Genomic DNA, 17,723 nt, shown 5'->3' on the forward strand with positions numbered 1-17,723 from the left:
GAGGATCAAACCATGAAAAGAGAGAGCCCTCGGGTAAGGCAAGACAGGACACAAATGAAATGAAGGGATTCTTCAGGACGCCAGCCTTCCCTTTCTACTGAAATGAGGCCTTTGTATTCTGAAAAATCTTGAGGACTAGAATCTTAACTGGTATGCCGCACATCAAAGGCATAAGAAAAGGTGGATTTAAAAAGAATAAATAAGAATGGCCCTTGGCAGCGGTGTCAAAAGTCATATAAATAAAATAAAATTCAGTCCTTTACATTCAGAGGATAAAAAGATGAGCAGATCAGTCTTAATTAGGGATTCATTTTAATAAAGGTATCATATCAGCATAGATTTTAAGATTGACAGGATGCACCTCATTATCCGCCGGCTACACAGAGCCGAGGAGTCCTATTGGCGTGAGCGCGCCCACTCTCGTGTAACCGCTCGTAGGAAGGCGGCCGCGCTGACCTCACTTGCTCCCCTTCAAAGAGCCACGTGGAAAGCCTTCTCCGGTTTCCTGCCTCCCCCGCGATCAGCCAATCAGCGCCTAGGTCCCCGCCCACCGACGCCACATAGCCCCCGCCCCCTCACCCCCACGTGGCCAGAGGAGGAGCCCTCCTCCCCCCCGACCGAGCCGAGCGCAGCCGAACTTGCTGCCTCCTCCCACGGCCTCTCGCCCCGGTGCCCCTCGGCGGCTCCGACCAATGAGGAGCCGGCGCTGCTGCCCGGGCGCGCCTTCTCATTGGCCGCCGAGCGGGAGGGCAGCGGCCCCGCCCCCGCTTGAAGCCGCCGCCGCCGCTGATGCGGTTCGGCTGAGGCGTGCACAGGTGGCGGCGCTGCAAGGAGCGAGCGGGTGCCGGGAGGAGGAGGAGGAAGAGCAGGCGCTGTGGTTTTAATTAATTTATTTTGCATTTTTCCCAGTCTTTTAATTTTTTGCAAAAAAAAGAGGAGGAGGAGGAGGAGGCGTTGCAGGGAGGCCGCCTGCGGGGAGGGGCCGGGGGCGGGGGTGGGCTAGCCGGCCATGGCATCTGGGCTGGAAGGCGGAGGGAGGTCGCGGCCGGGCTCGGCAGCCCCGGAGACGGAGGGGAGCCCCCCCGGCGACAGTGGTGGCGGCGGCGGCCTCGGCCTCGTCGAGGGCGGCTGGTTCCGGGAGACGTGCAGCCTCTGGCCCGGGCAGGCCCTCTCCTTGCAAGTGGAAGCCGTCCTCCATCACCAGCGCTCGCCCTTCCAGGAGATCCTGGTCTTCCGCAGGTGGGAGAGGGCGCCGGGGAGGAGGGGAGGGATGCAGGGAGGGCGCGGGGAGGACGGCCAGGACCCCCCTACACACACACACACACACACACACACCCTCCTCCTGGACACGTGTCAGGCCCTCCTGTCAAAGGTAGGGGGAGGGAGAGCTCCGGGCTTCTGGGTGGGGGCCATAGCCTTAAAGGACCGCTGCCTGTCGGGGGATTGCATGCAGCCCCATCACCCTTAAAGCGGCTTCATCTCTCAGCCGATCAAGGTTCTAGTCCTCAAGGGGATCTAACAAGAAGCAGACTGGAGGAGGGATTTGCTTTCCTCCATCCCAACCTTAGGGGCTCTTCCTCCCTTTCCCAGAAGCTCCAGAGTTTCATCCTCAATGGCACCCCACAATAATTCGCAGACAAAGTCCCCCTTCATGTCCTCCACCTTCAGAGGCTCCTGTGCTCCACAGTTTTGGAGGGGTGCCTTTCCCAAACCAGCCCGGAGGGGCTGCTAGAAACGGAGCCTTCCTCTGTTAACATCTGTTTCCTTTTATATATTGGTCTGATTTCAATGGGCGGGTGATCCGTGCTTGCTTTCGTCCTTTTCCAAGTAAAGGTACCAGTCCTCAAGATTTTGGGGACACAAAGCAAACTGAAAGAGGAAGGCATAAGAGTTAAGGTGAAATGGGCTCTTGGCCCCGATGGCTTAGTATTATTTGTATGGACTGGTGGCAGAATTTGCCTGGGAATAAACATGACTTGATCCTTTAATCTCTGTGTGTGTAAAGAAAGGCCCATAGGTGGATCTTATCTAAGGAAGCAAGATACTAGTCCTCATGACCCTGAATAAACAGAGGATACAGATAAGATCAGATAGCCAGTGTGAGGTAATAGACTGGGACCCGAGTTCAAATCCCCACTCGTGCTTGGAAACTCACTGTATGTGTGTACACGTGTAAAACTAACTTAAAATCACTCCTTAAATATCTAATTTGCCTTGAAAGACCTATTAGGGCCCGTGTAGATCAGTTCCAACTTGACGGCACATCATAAGAACAGAAATAGGAATGTGGGAACCTTGTTTTCAAGACAGCGCCAGAGCATTGATCTGTTTGATTCAACGGGTCACATACAGAGGAGGAGGTCTTTCTCCGGGATTCGTTTTAAGAGTTTTCCTCTTTTCTGGGCCTCTCGAGGTCGGGACCTGCTTTTTTCGGAAGGGGAAGCCAAATTTGACAAGCCACGGATCTGTTTCCTCTCTTCCTTCCAGCAAAACATACGGGAACGTCTTGGTCCTTGACGGGGTCATTCAGTGCACGGAGAGGGATGAGTTTTCGTACCAAGAAATGATCGCCAACCTCCCCCTGTGCAGCCACCCGAACCCACGCAAGGTAAGCCTGCTTCTGGATTCCCTTCTCTTAGAGAACTCCCCGCTCACCACCGATCCTCTCCTGGCTTCTCTTCCTGCCTCTGGTGAATCACACCCTTGATCTCGCCTTCCCCCCCCCCAGGAGCTTGTTTCCAATGGGGGGAGGACAGCTAGACGCCTCCAAGAAACCCACATGCTGCGCACACACAAGTCCCATCGCTCTGTGGTTCGTACTGCAGCCAGCAAAGTCTGGAGGCTGCAGGCTACACAACCACCTTGTTTGTCGGCCGGAGGTTGAGAGTTCGAATCCCCCACTGGGCCTCCTTGACAGGGGCTGGAGACTTGATGATCTATAGGGTCCTTTCTAGCTCTATTCTTCTGTGATGATGATGGCAGTGCTTTCTTCCCTTTGCTCAGGTGCTCATTATCGGTGGTGGGGACGGAGGCGTCTTGCGGGAGGTGGTGAAGCACCCTTCGGTGGAGTCAGTAATACAGTGTGAAATTGACGAGGTACCCCTTCTGCCTCTCGCTTTCCCCTCTCGCGTGTGTGTGTGTGTGTGATCGGATGAAAATCAGAAGCGTCTTCTCCTGAAATCCAGTTGTGGCGCACTGCATAGAGAACACAGGAATGAGGAAATCCGAGTCGGGCTTCCCATGGAATTGGGGGTAGCTTTTGAATGTGTGAGAGAGAGAGAGACTGTGTTCCTGTCGTGATGGGTTTCTGGCTTTGAGCCGCCTGCGGAATTATCTTGTAGACTCGTCCAAGATTGGTTGGAGGAGGAAGTGGAGAATTAACTTCTGCCTGGAGGGCAGGAAGGTGTGTGTTTTCTCTACAAATCTTGCAGGAAGAGGGAGGTGTGTGTGTGTGCGTGTGTATTTGTTTCTACAAGTCTGGCAGCTGGAAGACAAGGAGTTTTGCTTGGAACAGCGCGTTCTTTGGGGAAAACCTGTTTCTTGACGAACACACACACACACACAATGCCAGTTGAGAAAAAAAAAAACGAGGTCCTGAGGCCTGGAAAGGGTCTGTTCTGGATTTCCTCTCCCAAGGCTTTTGAAATATCACCGGTTTGCAAGCTGCTCACCCTCTGGGAGGCAGAAGGAGAGCAAAGCAATCCACTGGATCGAGATCCAGAAAACCCAGCCTTACTGAGTTCATGTTAGGAATCCTGAAAGCTTTCTTTCTTGACAATCTTTTCCAATAAGAGACTGATCAAGTCTTCAGGGTTAAAAGTTAGTGTTAGCATTGCTGCCTGAAAGCCCGGAAATATTATCGGAAACCAGCATCATATGGTGTAGTGAGCTGAGTTTAAGAGATCTGGTTTCTAGTCCTCAGTGAAGCCTGAAAGCTGACTTGACTTTTAAAGGTTTTAACCAAAGAGAAACTTTCTTAGTTCTGCTGAGCTGGAAGGTGGAGGCACCATATTAAATCAGGCCTGGTATGACGCAGAGAAAACCAACATTTTGGTTAACAGAAATAACAGTAAAGTAAAGGACAACCCACAGTCTGTCCAGCTAAGTCTGAGGTTATGCGAAACAGCTTTCTGTGTTCATATTTAAGCCAAACTTGTGTGTATAACAATGAGGACTAGAATCTCAGTTTTCTTTTAGAAGAAAAATTAGAGGCTTTTGGTGAAGTGTGTGATTTATATACAGAAGATAAAAAAATTAGATAAGGGTTTGTATGTTTGTTTTTTTAATTAAGGGCCTAGGTTAAATCTTTCATACTACCAGGTAGGGTTAAGAAAGATCATGGTTTCGAACCGTGGACTGCTGCTGCCGGCCAGTGTCATCCACAGCAGGCTAGAAACTCAAAACACCCCTGAGAGAGTGAGTCTTCTCTCTGCTGAGGTAGCCCAATGGGCCTGCTTCGTTTCTTTACTTCTCCTGTGTCAGTAAATGAGTCGCGTGTTGCAGGATGTGATCCAGGCGTCCAAGAAATTTCTCCCAGGAATGGCGGTGGGATACTCAAGCCCCAAGCTCACCTTACACGTCGGGGACGGCTTTGAGTTCATGAAGGAGAATCAAGAGGCGTTTGACGTCATCATCACTGACTCCTCAGACCCCATGGGTGAGTTTTAGGGAGTCCTCCCAACCCTCAGCTGGGCTGGTTCTGGTGTGGGAGGTGCCCCTCGGGCCATTCTGGCTCATAACCCTCCCTGGGCCTAATCTCTGTGAATTTATGCAACCTCCCTTTAAAAAAAAAAAACAGATAATCGCTGTCGCAACTTCCTGGTGGCAGTGAGTTCCACTGTTTCTGTTCTGCGCTGCACAAAAACGTCCCTCCCTTTGTCCATGGTGCCTCCACCATTCAGCATCATGGGGTGATCCCTAGCGCATTACTCTTACAAAGAAGAAATGGGTATTCCCCCCCCCCATCTAGTCTCCTTAAATTGTGTAAAATATCCGTTCCGCCCTCCCTCCCCCAAACTCAATGACTTCGATTCATAATACATTCTGAGAACCACATGTTTGTCAGCCTAAATATTCCTCCTGAGGACCAAAATGCCTGGCCTTTCGCTTTAAAAAAGAAGAAAAGCCATACCCCTTCCTTCCTTTCAGGTCCTGCTGAAAGTTTGTTCAAAGAGTCTTACTATCAGCTGATGAAGACGGCACTGCGGGAGGATGGCATTCTGTGCTGCCAGGGTAAGGGGGCTTTTCTTTCCTCGGGGGGGGGTCATTGCTAGATGGCCCGTGCTCCAGTGGGCCTGGAATTCAGTTCCTTTAGGGAAGTAAACTAGAAGACCTCTGGGGGTCCCTCCTTTTTCCTCCACAATTCTGCCATTCTCAGCTTGCCTCCTGGTGCTTTACGGGCAAAGCCGCCCCAGATTTGGGAATCGGGATTAATGCTTTTCTTTTTTTAAAAAAGCAATTTGCTTTTCTGAACATTTTCACTTGGACAGGGGAATGCCAGTGGTTGCACCTCGACCTGATTAAGGAAATGCGTCAGTTCTGCAAATCCTTGTTCCCGGTGGTGGAGTATGCCTTCTGCACCATCCCGACCTACCCGAGCGGGCAAATTGGCTTCATGCTTTGTAGCAAGAATCCGGTAAGGAACTTGGACTGTCTTTGGCTGCTTTAGCCCGGATGTGAGAGTGGGTGGACAAGTGGGTGCAGAGTTGCCGTAAGATTTTCAGAATTCATGTGCCAGTGCTCACCAATGTCTGTAGGAATTCCCCCAGCCAGAAGAACAAACAAACCCCAGTCCTTTTGTGTGTCTGTAATCACTTTCAGTTGAGAAATAATGGCTTGTTTTAGACATGATGAAGACGGAGGAAGTGGCTGGGCAGCACCAAGTTCAATGTGAGCTGCAAGGCATTATAGGAGTCTCTAGGAGTCTCCTTGTCTCTCATGGTGCTTATAGAGTGCTGCTCAGGAGACTACCAGACCCATGATGCCTTGCAGCTCCCATCAAAAATAGCCCCACCGAGCCACTTCCTCCATCTTATTTTAGAAGGGTGGAGGAGGAATGTGGGCATTTCTGCTAGCCCATGAACAAACATATGGTTGGTGTAGGTTTGGTATGTTTTATCCCTCCTTTTCCCGCAGAATACAAACTTCAGGGAACCGGTCCAGCTGTTGTCCCAAGAGAAAGTGGACCAGATGAACCTTAAGTATTACAACTCAGAGATCCACCGGGCAGCTTTCGTCCTGCCGGAATTTGCACGAAAGGTGGGCCAGAGGATTGCATGGTGCATTGCTTGACTTTTTAAAAATGATTATTATTAAGTTTTCTACACAAATCCTACTGGGTTCCTCCTAGAGGGGGGTGGAAATTTCCCCCAGATGATGGTGGGGTGAACTTGGAGATCATCCTATCAAAGACCTTTCTCCATCTTCCAGGAGGTGGCGCCCAAGCTTGCCAAGTTACTTTTTCAAAATATCTCTGCCCTTTTGGGTGTCTCTCCCTCCGTTCAGCTCCCAGATGATGAGCATGGACAATGGGAGCCGGAGAGGCGGGGAGCTACAACCACAGGCTCAGTGGCTAAGCTAAGATCCCAAATCTCAGAGATTAATAACAGCCCTCCTCAAAGTATCGACTGAGAAGGATGGGATCTGTTGTCTCAACCCATCAAGAGTGCTCTGGTGTGCCAAAATCATGATCTATGGCCTTTTCCACCCTCCTTACCGCATATTAAAGAAGGAGCATGTGATGGCTTTAAAATTATCTGATGGAATTGCTTGTGTTTATGTATCCCAGCCGAGGATTCTGGTCCAGGGCTTCCTGGTCATTCACTCTCCTTTTAAACAGCTTTCCCCCCCCCCCCAATTCTCTGGCTTCTTTCCTCTCCAGGCCCTGAGTACCGTGTGAGGAACAGCCAACGGGTGGCTTCGCCTCTCGCCTCGGACCCCCGGGGGGGGGGGATCTTGAAGTGACCACGTCAATGTAGCGGATTCCCTCTCGTGGGCAGTCAGTATGGGGCCACATCCTGTTCTCTGCCTGGGGGTCCCAGCCGGCCCCCGTTTTTTGTTTTTTGTTTTTACCAGCTAAACATTCCTTCCAATTATGTATTTAAAAACGAAGAAGAGGCTGTCTGGGTTTTGCGCCCGATTGGAGCCGCCAGAAAGGAACAAAAGAAGACGAATCGGGTCAAGCCCTGTTACTCAGTGCTCGAACCTGCCTTTCCAGAACTTGACTGACACTGAAAAACAGGGCCTCGGGCCTCCCTTTGCAAAGCCTCTCCACTCCAAAGTCCTGTATTTATAACTGGCAATGTATTTTTTCCACCCTATTGTCTGTTTCCCCCCCCCCCCCATTCAGGAAGGGTTGCTTGCTTCCTCTGCCCTGCAGTTTGGTGGAAGGGGCTAACAGAGGGTTGGTTTGGCAAGCCCCAAATCCCCAAATAACTCATTTTTCCGCTGCTCGTTCGCTCTTTTCCTGCCCCGTTCCCCTCTCCTTTTACAGGACAATCGGATCTCTTGCCCCTTTTCTCTTCCGCGCTCATCTCTGAACTTGTCCGGCCATTTGCCTTCTGCAACACCCCCAAGCTTTTGACTCTGATTTAGCTCGCTCTTGGGAATATTGCTTGTGAATTTTTAGTTTTCCAGGCTTAAAAAGGGTAATTGTTTATATAGCCTCTTAGCAGCCACGGAAGGTATCCCTATCGTGAAATGAATTTTTTGTCCTTAGAGAATCGTTGCCTCTGTTTTTTATTTTTATTTTTAAACCTCATCTGCAAGGGGGGGGGGACAGAAGTAAAGACGTCTGTCAGAGCTGAGTCTCCCTCTCTGCAACTTCGTTAAGCCCAAACAGACAAGAAGCGGCATTATAGTGGGATTACAGTGCCTGGAAGATTTCTTTTTTAAAAAATTAAAATTGCCTGTATTGTAGCCTTTCTCCACTCAGCATCTTCTGGAAGGATTGGAACTCTATCATCCCCAATCACCGTGGCAAGGATGATGAGGGACATCATCCAACTCTTCCAGGGACCACCAGCCTCGAAACCCAGCAGCTAATCCTGGGCAGAATTGGCCCACAGAATGAACAGCTAAGTGGTCAGCTTAAACTTCGATAAATCCCACCGATTAAATGGGTCTGCTCTAAGCAGGGCGTCCAGTTGGATTTCAGCCTAAGTGTGTTGCTGCTTATAGGTCAAAGAATCTTTTTTTAAATTAAACCTACAGCCTTCATTGGGATCGGTTCTGTTCAGACTGGAATTTGTACATGTCCACATCATGAGAATCTCAGTAACCATTCTCTGTGTGTGTGTGTTTCCTTCTTTCCTTGGCAATGCTGGCTGCCTTGGGGTGGGGGGTGGGTGGGGGGGAGTAACCCCTTTTATTTATTTGTTTATTTAAAATCCTGTGTCTCTCTAGCCTGGCACAAGATGCAGGCCTTCACACTGTTGACATTTGGAGACAGGAAGGAAGTACTGGGCAGCCTTCTCAAAATCGGTTCAGTTCCCCAAAAGGCAGAATCCGCCAGCACCCATAAGCTAAGTTAAAATCCACCAGCTTAGCTAAGATAAACAGTCCGACACGAATTGCCCAATGTCGCCTCATATTGCGGGGGGCCAACCCTCTGGAGCAGGGCGTCAAGAGAGAGTCCAGGTTGGGCAGAAGGGGCCAAACTGGTCATCGTGTGGGTCCTACGCCCCCCTGTCTCTGATGGGATCTCTAGAACGGCCAAAGAACGTGGAGGGGAGGAATTCTTTCATAGACCCCTAACCCCCCCCCCCAAAAAAAAGGAGTCAAAGCATTTCATTGGACCAGAGTTTATTTGTGAACCAAATCTGTGTGATCTCAAATAGGGTCTCCCACGGTGAGGGAGAGGAGAGGTTTCAACTGAAGGAAGCAGTGGGACCAGGGGTGGCAACCTACAAAATGCCACGCGTGGTCGCCGACGGCTCCTCCCGTGGGGTCCCGCTGTGGGTTAGAAAGAGAAGAGAAGCTGCTGGAGAGCTGAGCGGTTCAGGCCTCTCGCTGCGGAGCCAGAAGTTGAGAGTTAAAATCCTCACTGTGGCTCTTTGACTGGCTTGACATCTATATAGCATCTCCTTCCAGCTCTGGAGTTCTAAGATAATGATTATTAAGAAGGCCATCCCCCATTTCATCCCTGGGGGAGGTGAGAAAACCTCCATGTCACCCCATTCTGGATCCGTCAACCTGGCATCTCGAGGAAAAAGGTTTAGAGGGGGTGGAATCTTTTAGTTTCTCTTTAGGTTCCTTCACTCTTTCCAGGATCACCCAGAGGAAAATCGTGCCTAGCCGCCTATCAGGATCCAGGCAGATCTATCTCACTATCACGTTTTTCAAAATCTTCAAGGGGTAGGACGCATCTTGTGGTCAATGGCCAAGAGAAAAGAGACGAGGTGGCCACTTCCGTGCTTCGGGAGGTAGCTCACCCGCAGACACACACCATAAGAGTTTTATGACATGGCTACTGGGTGATCTGGCGCAGGCCGGTATGTAATGGGATTATCCTTCCCAATACTTTTATTGAATCTTTTCGTGAAAGCCCAAACGAGGAGTCCAAGGTCGACGTTCCTCTTAGCTTTGAGGGTGTCTTTCCTGAACCGTCGGGACCACAGGTGGGTAGATCTCTGTGGATGGCAAATAGGAGAGGACTTATATTGCGACCCTCTTATCTGGCTCCCAACGCCTAGCCCACGCTCAAGAGTAGAATCACGGCATTTCCGTTCTTTAATTCATCCATCTAGCCAAAGACCACTCTGGGTGATTTACATCGTGGCGTAAACATAACTTCAACATAATAGGACCTAACAGAATATCATAACATTTGGGCATTTGAACACTTCAAATCTAAGGATCTTAATCCACACGTTAAATGCAAACTGGGTAGCCTTATTCACTCAATACATTCAACGTAGCCTCTTAATATACGTGAACTGTTGCATCGTTTTTCTATCAAACTATAAAAATCATAGACGTCTCGGCTTCAACGTCATTTATGTAGGTGCCACAGCTCTCAGAGAGCCAGAGAGTGGTGTAATGTTGAGAATGCAAACTCGGGACTAGGGAAACCCGGGTTCTAATTCTGCCTTAGCGACAAAGCTTACTTGGTGTCTTGGGTGAATCAGTGCCTCTCAGGCAAACTATACCATAAAAGTACGTAGTACAGATCCCTCAGATCTTAAGCAAGGGCACTGCCAATCCAGCGGCAGAGGGATGGTTGGGAGAGAAGGAAAACATCCTTTGAGTTGACTTGGTCCTTTACTGGATATGGCAGTCTCACGAAGAAGTAGCATTCCTTCTCTACTCACCAAGTCAGCGGAGTCCTTCATCCCCGACACTTCTTCGGTGGCCATCATAGACCAAATCAGCACCATGAGGGCGAGCAAGGTCAAGTTGACCTTCATGTTGGCTTGATGGGAAGGTGGCCTTCCATGCGTTGGCCACTGTTCCCTTGATGTCCTCTGAGTCTTGATTCTTCTCTTTATATATAATTCCGGAGCTGGGATGGGACTAGATTCATGCTGATTCACATCCTACCAGGGACTATTGGGTTCATTAGGCTTAACGACCACAGAGAAGGAAGAAAATTAATGGGGAGTCCATTTTTTCATTATGAATGGTCTGTTGACGTGTCTTCGTTTTCCTCCCTTAGCTTCGATGGACCTGGGTTCATGATTAGTCTTATGATAAGGTATGACTTTATAAGAACGCCTCGAGTCCTTGATTCTAAAGACCATAGAGAAGGAATACTATTGTCTTAATTAACCATCTCAGGGACTACCGATTAGCTACCTGATGGGGTGTATGTTATTAGGAACCATTTGGGTCATTAGGCTTAATTGCCATAGGCAAGGAAGAGAATTCATGAGCAGCCCATGGACCCTTATCCATGGGTCCTAGTTGCCAACGGGTCTTGACTTGAATCCAATGTCCACACAACCTCTCTGGCCACAAAAGCCCACTTTGACCACATGGGGGTCACCATGCCAGACCAGAGCTTCTTGGATGCCCAGAGCTTTCTAGACTAAGGGAGACCAGATCCTTGGGGCAGATCCTGACCTCACACAAGATGCCCAGGTTTTGTTCTGCTGCCATGGTGGTGGTTGCGGTTGTGTTGGTTGTGTCCTGCATTGCAATCATGCACAGAACTAGATGGACTTGTTTAATAGCCTACGTTCTTTTTTTCTAGAAAAAGCTTAGAACAGAATTAATGGACTGAGATACAAACTATAGTTGAGACACCTTTGATTGAGGCTCTTTTTCCTACATAAGAGTGTATTGATTTTATTATTCCCCAATTTCTGTTATCTACAAAAAGTGGGCCGTGTAGAGGCGCAATGCGCCCCCAGACCGAAAATACTGTCCTGGGGGAGCTTTTGATCCTCCTTGTGTTTGGGTCTGTATTGTAGCCTTTCTCCACTCAGCATCTTCTGGAAGGATTGGAACTCTATCATCCCCAATCACTGTGGCAAGGATGATGAGGGACATCATCCAACTCTTCCAGGGACCACCACCCTCGAAACCCAGCAGCAAATCCTGGGCAGAATTGGCCCACAGAATGAACAGCTAAGTGGTCAGCTTTAACTTCTATAAATCCCACCGATTAAATGGGTCTGCTCTAAGCAGGGCGTCCAGTTGGATTTCGGCCAAAGTGTGTTGCTGCTTATAGGTCAAAGAATCTTTTTTTAAATTAAACCTGCAGCCTTCTTTGGGATCTGTTCTGTTCAGACTGGAATTTGTACGTGTGCAGAGGTCCACATCATGAGAAATTCAGTAACCCTTCTCTGTGTGTGTGTGTGTTTCTTTCTTTCCTTGGCAATGCTGGCTGCCTTGGGGTGGGGTGGGGTGGGGTGGAGTCACCCCTTTTATTTATTTATTTATTTGTTTATTTAAAATCCTGTGTCTCTCTAGCCTGGCACAAGATGCAGGCCTTCACACTGTTGACATTTGGAGACAGGAAGGAAGTACTGGGCAGCCTTCTCAAAATCGGTTCAGTTCCCCAAAAGGCAGAATCCGCCAGCACCCATAAGCTAAGTTAAAATCCACCAGCTTAGCTAAGATAAACAGTCCGACACGAATTGCCCAATGTCGCCTCATATTGCGGGGGGCCAACCCTCTGGAGCAGGGCGTCAAGAGAGAGTCCAGGTTGGGCAGAAGGGGCCAAACTGGTCATCGTGTGGGTCCTACGCCCCCCTGTCTCTGATGGGATCTCTAGAACGGCCAAAGAACGTGGAGGGGAGGAATTCTTTCATAGACCCCTAACCCCCCCCCCCAAAAAAAAGGAGTCAAAGCATTTCATTGGACCAGAGTTTATTTGTGAACCAAATCTGTGTGATCTCAAATAGGGTCTCCCACGGTGAGGGAGAGGAGAGGTTTCAACTGAAGGAAGCAGTGGGACCAGGGGTGGCAACCTACAAAATGCCACGCGTGGTCGCCGACGGCTCCTCCCGTGGGGTCCCGCTGTGGGTTAGAAAGAGAAGAGAAGCTGCTGGAGAGCTGAGCGGTTCAGGCCTCTCGCTGCGGAGCCAGAAGTTGAGAGTTAAAATCCTCACTGTGGCTCTTTGACTGGCTTGACATCTATATAGCATCTCCTTCCAGCTCTGGAGTTCTAAGATAATGATTATTAAGAAGGCCATCCCCCATTTCATCCCTGGGGGAGGTGAGAAAACCTCCATGTCACCCCATTCTGGATCCGTCAACCTGGCATCTCGAGGAAAAAGGTTTAGAGGGGGTGGAATCTTTTAGTTTCTCTTTAGGTTCCTTCACTCTTTCCAGGATCACCCAGAGGAAAATCGTGCCTAGCCGCCTATCAGGATCCAGGCAGATCTATCTCACTATCACGTTTTTCAAAATCTTCAAGGGGTAGGACGCATCTTGTGGTCAATGGCCAAGAGAAAAGAGACGAGGTGGCCACTTCCGTGCTTCGGGAGGTAGCTCACCCGCAGACACACACCATAAGAGTTTTATGACATGGCTACTGGGTGATCTGGCGCAGGCCGGTATGTAATGGGATTATCCTTCCCAATACTTTTATTGAATCTTTTCGTGAAAGCCCAAACGAGGAGTCCAAGGTCGACGTTCCTCTTAGCTTTGAGGGTGTCTTTCCTGAACCGTCGGGACCACAGGTGGGTAGATCTCTGTGGATGGCAAATAGGAGAGGACTTATATTGCGACCCTCTTATCTGGCTCCCAACGCCTAGCCCACGCTCAAGAGTAGAATCACGGCATTTCCGTTCTTTAATTCATCCATCTAGCCAAAGACCACTCTGGGTGATTTACATCGTGGCGTAAACATAACTTCAACATAATAGGACATAACAGAATATCATAACATTTGGGCATTTGAACACTTCAAATCTAAGGATCTTAATCCACACGTTAAATGCAAACTGGGTAGCCTTATTCACTCAATACATTCAACGTAGCCTCCTAATATAAGTGAACTGTTGCATCGTTTTTCTATCAAACTATAAAAATCATAGACGCCTCAGCTCCAACATCATTTATGTAGGCGCCACAGCTCTCAGAGAGCCAGAGAGTGGTGTAATGTTGAGAATGCAAACTCGGGACTAGGGAAACCCGGGTTCTAATTCTGCCTTAGCGACAAAGCTTACTTGGTGTCTTGGGTGAATCAGTGCCTCTCAGGCAAACTATACCATAAAAGTACGTAGTACAGATCCCTCAGATCTTAAGCAAGGGCACTGCCAATCCAGCGGCAGAGGGATGGTTGGGAGAGAAGGAAAACATCCTTTGAGTTGACTTGGTCCTTTACTGGATATGGCAGTCTCACGAAGAAGTAGCATTCCTTCTCTACTCACCAAGTCAGCGGAGTCCTTCATCCCCGACACTTCTTCGGTGGCCATCATAGACCAAATCAGCACCATGAGGGCGAGCAAGGTCAAGTTGACCTTCATGTTGGCTTGATGGGAAGGTGGCCTTCCATGCGTTGGCCACTGTTCCCTTGATGTCCTCTGAGTCTTGATTCTTCTCTTTATATATAATTCCGGAGCTGGGATGGGACTAGATTCATGCTGATTCACATCCTACCAGGGACTATTGGGTTCATTAGGCTTAACGACCACAGAGAAGGAAGAAAATTAATGGGGAGTCCATTTTTTCATTATGAATGGTCTGTTGACGTGTCTTCGTTTTCCTCCCTTAGCTTCGATGGACCTGGGTTCATGATTAGTCTTATGATAAGGTATGACTTTATAAGAACGCCTCGAGTCCTTGATTCTAAAGACCATAGAGAAGGAATACTATTGTCTTAATTAACCATCTCAGGGACTACCGATTAGCTACCTGATGGGGTGTATGTTATTAGGAACCATTTGGGTCATTAGGCTTAATTGCCATAGGCAAGGAAGAGAATTCATGAGCAGCCCATGGACCCTTATCCATGGGTCCTAGTTGCCAACGGGTCTTGACTTGAATCCAATGTCCACACAACCTCTCTGGCCACAAAAGCCCACTTTGACCACATGGGGGTCACCATGCCAGACCAGAGCTTCTTGGATGCCCAGAGCTTTCTAGACTAAGGGAGACCAGATCCTTGGGGCAGATCCTGACCTCACACAAGATGCCCAGGTTTTGTTCTGCTGCCATGGTGGTGGTTGCGGTTGTGTTGGTTGTGTCCTGCATTGCAATCATGCACAGAACTAGATGGACTTGTTTAATAGCCTACGTTCTTTTTTTCTAGAAAAAGCTTAGAACAGAATTAATGGACTGAGATACAAACTATAGTTGAGACACCTTTGATTGAGGCTCTTTTTCCTACATAAGAGTGTATTGATTTTATTATTCCCCAATTTCTGTTATCTACAAAAAGTGGGCCGTGTAGAGGCGCAATGCGCCCCCAGACCGAAAATACTGTCCTGGGGGAGCTTTTGATCCTCCTTGTGTTTGGGTCTGTATTGTAGCCTTTCTCCACTCAGCATCTTCTGGAAGGATTGGAACTCTATCATCCCCAATCACTGTGGCAAGGATGATGAGGGACATCATCCAACTCTTCCAGGGACCACCACCCTCGAAACCCAGCAGCAAATCCTGGGCAGAATTGGCCCACAGAATGAACAGCTAAGTGGTCAGCTTTAACTTCTATAAATCCCACCGATTAAATGGGTCTGCTCTAAGCAGGGCGTCCAGTTGGATTTCGGCCAAAGTGTGTTGCTGCTTATAGGTCAAAGAATCTTTTTTTAAATTAAACCTGCAGCCTTCTTTGGGATCTGTTCTGTTCAGACTGGAATTTGTACGTGTGCAGAGGTCCACATCATGAGAAATTCAGTAACCCTTCTCTGTGTGTGTGTGTGTGTGTGTGTGTGTGTTTCTTTCTTTCCTTGGCAATGCTGGCTGCCTTGGGGTGGGGTGGGGTGGGGTGGGGGGGAGTCACCCCTTTTATTTATTTATTTATTTATTTATTTATTTATTTATTTATTTATTTATTTATTTATTTATTTATTTATTTATTTATTTATTTATTTATTTAAAATACTGTGTCTCTCTAGCCTGGCACAAGATGCAGGCCTTCACACTGTTGGCATTTGGAGACAGGAAGGAAGTACTGGGCAGCCTTCTCAAAATCGGTTCAGTTCCCAAAAAGGCAGACTCCGTGGGCTAAGCTGAAATCCGCCAGCACCCATAAGCTAAGTTAAAATCCACCAGGTTAGCTAAGATAAACAGTCCGACACGAATTGCCCAATGTCGCCTCATATTGCGGGGGGCCAACCCTCTGGAGCAGGGCGTCAAGAGAGAGTCCAGGTTGGGCAGAAGGGGCCAAACTGGTCATCGTGCGGGTCCTACGCCCCCCTGTCTCTGATGGGATCTCTAGAACGGCCAAAGAACGTAGAGGGGAGGAATTCTTTCATAGACCCCTGAAACCCCCCCCCAAAAAAAGGAGTCAAAGCATTTCATTGGACCTGAGTTTATTTGTGAGCCAAATCTGTGTGATCTCAAATAGGGTCTTTTACGGTGAGGGAGAGGAGAGGTTTCAACTGAAGGAAGCAGTGGGACCAGGGGTGGCCCCGCCGGGATAGCTCCGGAAGAAGCAGCAGGCAGGTGGACCGGGGGGGGGGAATCTTCTCTCAGGCTGGAGAAAAAGGTCCCGCCAGCGGATGTTAACAAGGAACCCAATCCTGGACATCTGGATCATACACCTGGCAACCTACAAAATGCCACGCATGGTCGCCGACGACTCCTCCCGTGGGGTCCCGCTGTGGGTTAGAAAGAGAAGAGAAGCTGCTGGAGAGCTGAGCGGTTCAGGCCTCTCGCTGAGGAGCCAGAAGTTGAGAGTTCAAATCCTCACTGTGGCTCTGACAGGCTTGATGGTCTATCTAGCATCTCCTTCCAGCTCTGGAGTTCTAAGATAATGATTATTGAGAAGACCGTCCCCCATTTCATCCCTGGGGGAGCTGAGAAAACCTCCATGTCACCCCATTCTGGATCCGTCAACCTGGCATCTCGAGGAAAAAGGTTTAGAGGGGGTGGAATATTTTAGGTTCCTTCACTCTTTCCAGGATCACCCAGAGGAAAATCGTGCCTAGCCTCCTATCAGGATCCAGGCACATCTATCTCACTATCACGTTTTTCAAAATCTTCAAGGGGTGGGACGCATCCTGTGGTCAATGGCCAAGAGAAAAGAGACGAGGTGGCCACTTCCGTGGTTTGGGAGGTAGCTCACCCATACACACTCACCATAAGAGTTTTATGACCTGAGTGATAGGTAATCTGGTGCAGGCCGGAATATAATGCTACTAGCCCTCGCAATATTATTATTGGATCTTTTCTTCAAAGCCCGAGCGAGGAGTCCATGGTCGACGTTCCTTTTAGCTTTGAGGGTGTCTTTCCTGAACCGTCGGGACCACAGGTGGGTAGATCTCTGTGGATGGCAAATAGGAGAGGACTTATATTGCGACCCTCTTATCTGGCTCCCATTGCCTAGCCCACGCTCAAGAGTAGAATCACTGCATTTCAGTTCTTTAATTCACCCATCTATCTATCCAAAAACCACTCTGGGTGATTTACGTTGTGGCATAAAACAAGAAAAACATCACATAAACTTAACTTCGACATAATAGGACATAACAGAATATCATAACACTTGGGCATTTGAACAGTTCAGATCTAAGGATCTTATTCCACACGTTAAATGCAAACTGGGTAGCCTTATTCACTCAATACATTCGACGTAGCCTCTTAATATACGTGAACTGTTGCATCGTTTTTCTATCAACCTATAAAATCATAGAGGTCTCAGCTTCAACATCATTTATGTAGGCACCACAGCTCTCAAAGAGCCAGAGATTGGTGTAATGTTGAGAATGCAAACTCGGGACTAGGGAAACCCGGGTTCTAATTCTGCCTTAGTGACAAAGCTTACTTGGTGTCTTGGGTGAATCAGTGCCTCTCAGGCAAACTATACCATAAAAGTACGTAGGACAGATCCCTAAGATCTTAAGCAAGGGCACTGCCAATCCAGCAACAGATGGATAGTTGGGAGAGAAGGAAAACATCCTTTGAGTTGACTTGGTCCTTTACCGGATATGGCAGTCTCACGAAGAAGTAGCATTCCTTCTCTACTCACCAAGTCAGCGGAGTCCTTCATCCCCGACACTTCTTCGGTGGCCATCATAGACCAAATCAGCACCATGAGGGCGAGCAAGGTCAAGTTGACCTTCATGTTGGCTTGATGGGAAGGTGGCCTTCCATGCGTTGGCCACTGTTCC

At 48.7% G+C, this 17,723-nt stretch overlaps 1 protein-coding gene across 1 annotated transcript; it reads left to right on the plus strand.

Annotated features, from left to right (window-relative positions):
• Positions 1-929: 929 nt before the first annotated feature.
• SRM (spermidine synthase) lies at positions 930-7,721 on the plus strand. The gene is made up of 8 exons (XM_072977526.2): positions 930-1,239; positions 2,488-2,608; positions 3,004-3,096; positions 4,504-4,657; positions 5,149-5,232; positions 5,490-5,635; positions 6,136-6,258; positions 6,881-7,721. Exons 1-8 carry the CDS (start codon positions 1,010-1,012, stop codon positions 6,896-6,898), a joined length of 969 nt encoding a protein of 322 aa, XP_072833627.2. The 5' UTR covers positions 930-1,009; the 3' UTR covers positions 6,899-7,721.
• The last annotated feature ends 10,002 nt before the right edge of the window (positions 7,722-17,723 follow it).

This window comes from Pogona vitticeps, chromosome 7, assembly GCF_051106095.1.
Source record: "Pogona vitticeps strain Pit_001003342236 chromosome 7, PviZW2.1, whole genome shotgun sequence".
In the NCBI taxonomy this organism is placed as follows: Eukaryota; Metazoa; Chordata; class Lepidosauria; order Squamata; family Agamidae; genus Pogona; species Pogona vitticeps.

Excerpts from the sequence above, each read along its gene's own strand:
- SRM (XM_072977526.2), top strand. The coding sequence starts at position 1,010 with ATGGCATCTGGGCTGGAAGGCGGAGGGAGGTCGCGGCCGGGCTCGGCA. Across the intron at positions 2,609-3,003 it reads GCCACCCGAACCCACGCAAG|GTGCTCATTATCGGTGGTGG; the intron begins GTAAGCCTGCTT and ends CCCTTTGCTCAG. Across the intron at positions 5,233-5,489 it reads TGGCATTCTGTGCTGCCAGG|GGGAATGCCAGTGGTTGCAC; the intron begins GTAAGGGGGCTT and ends TCACTTGGACAG.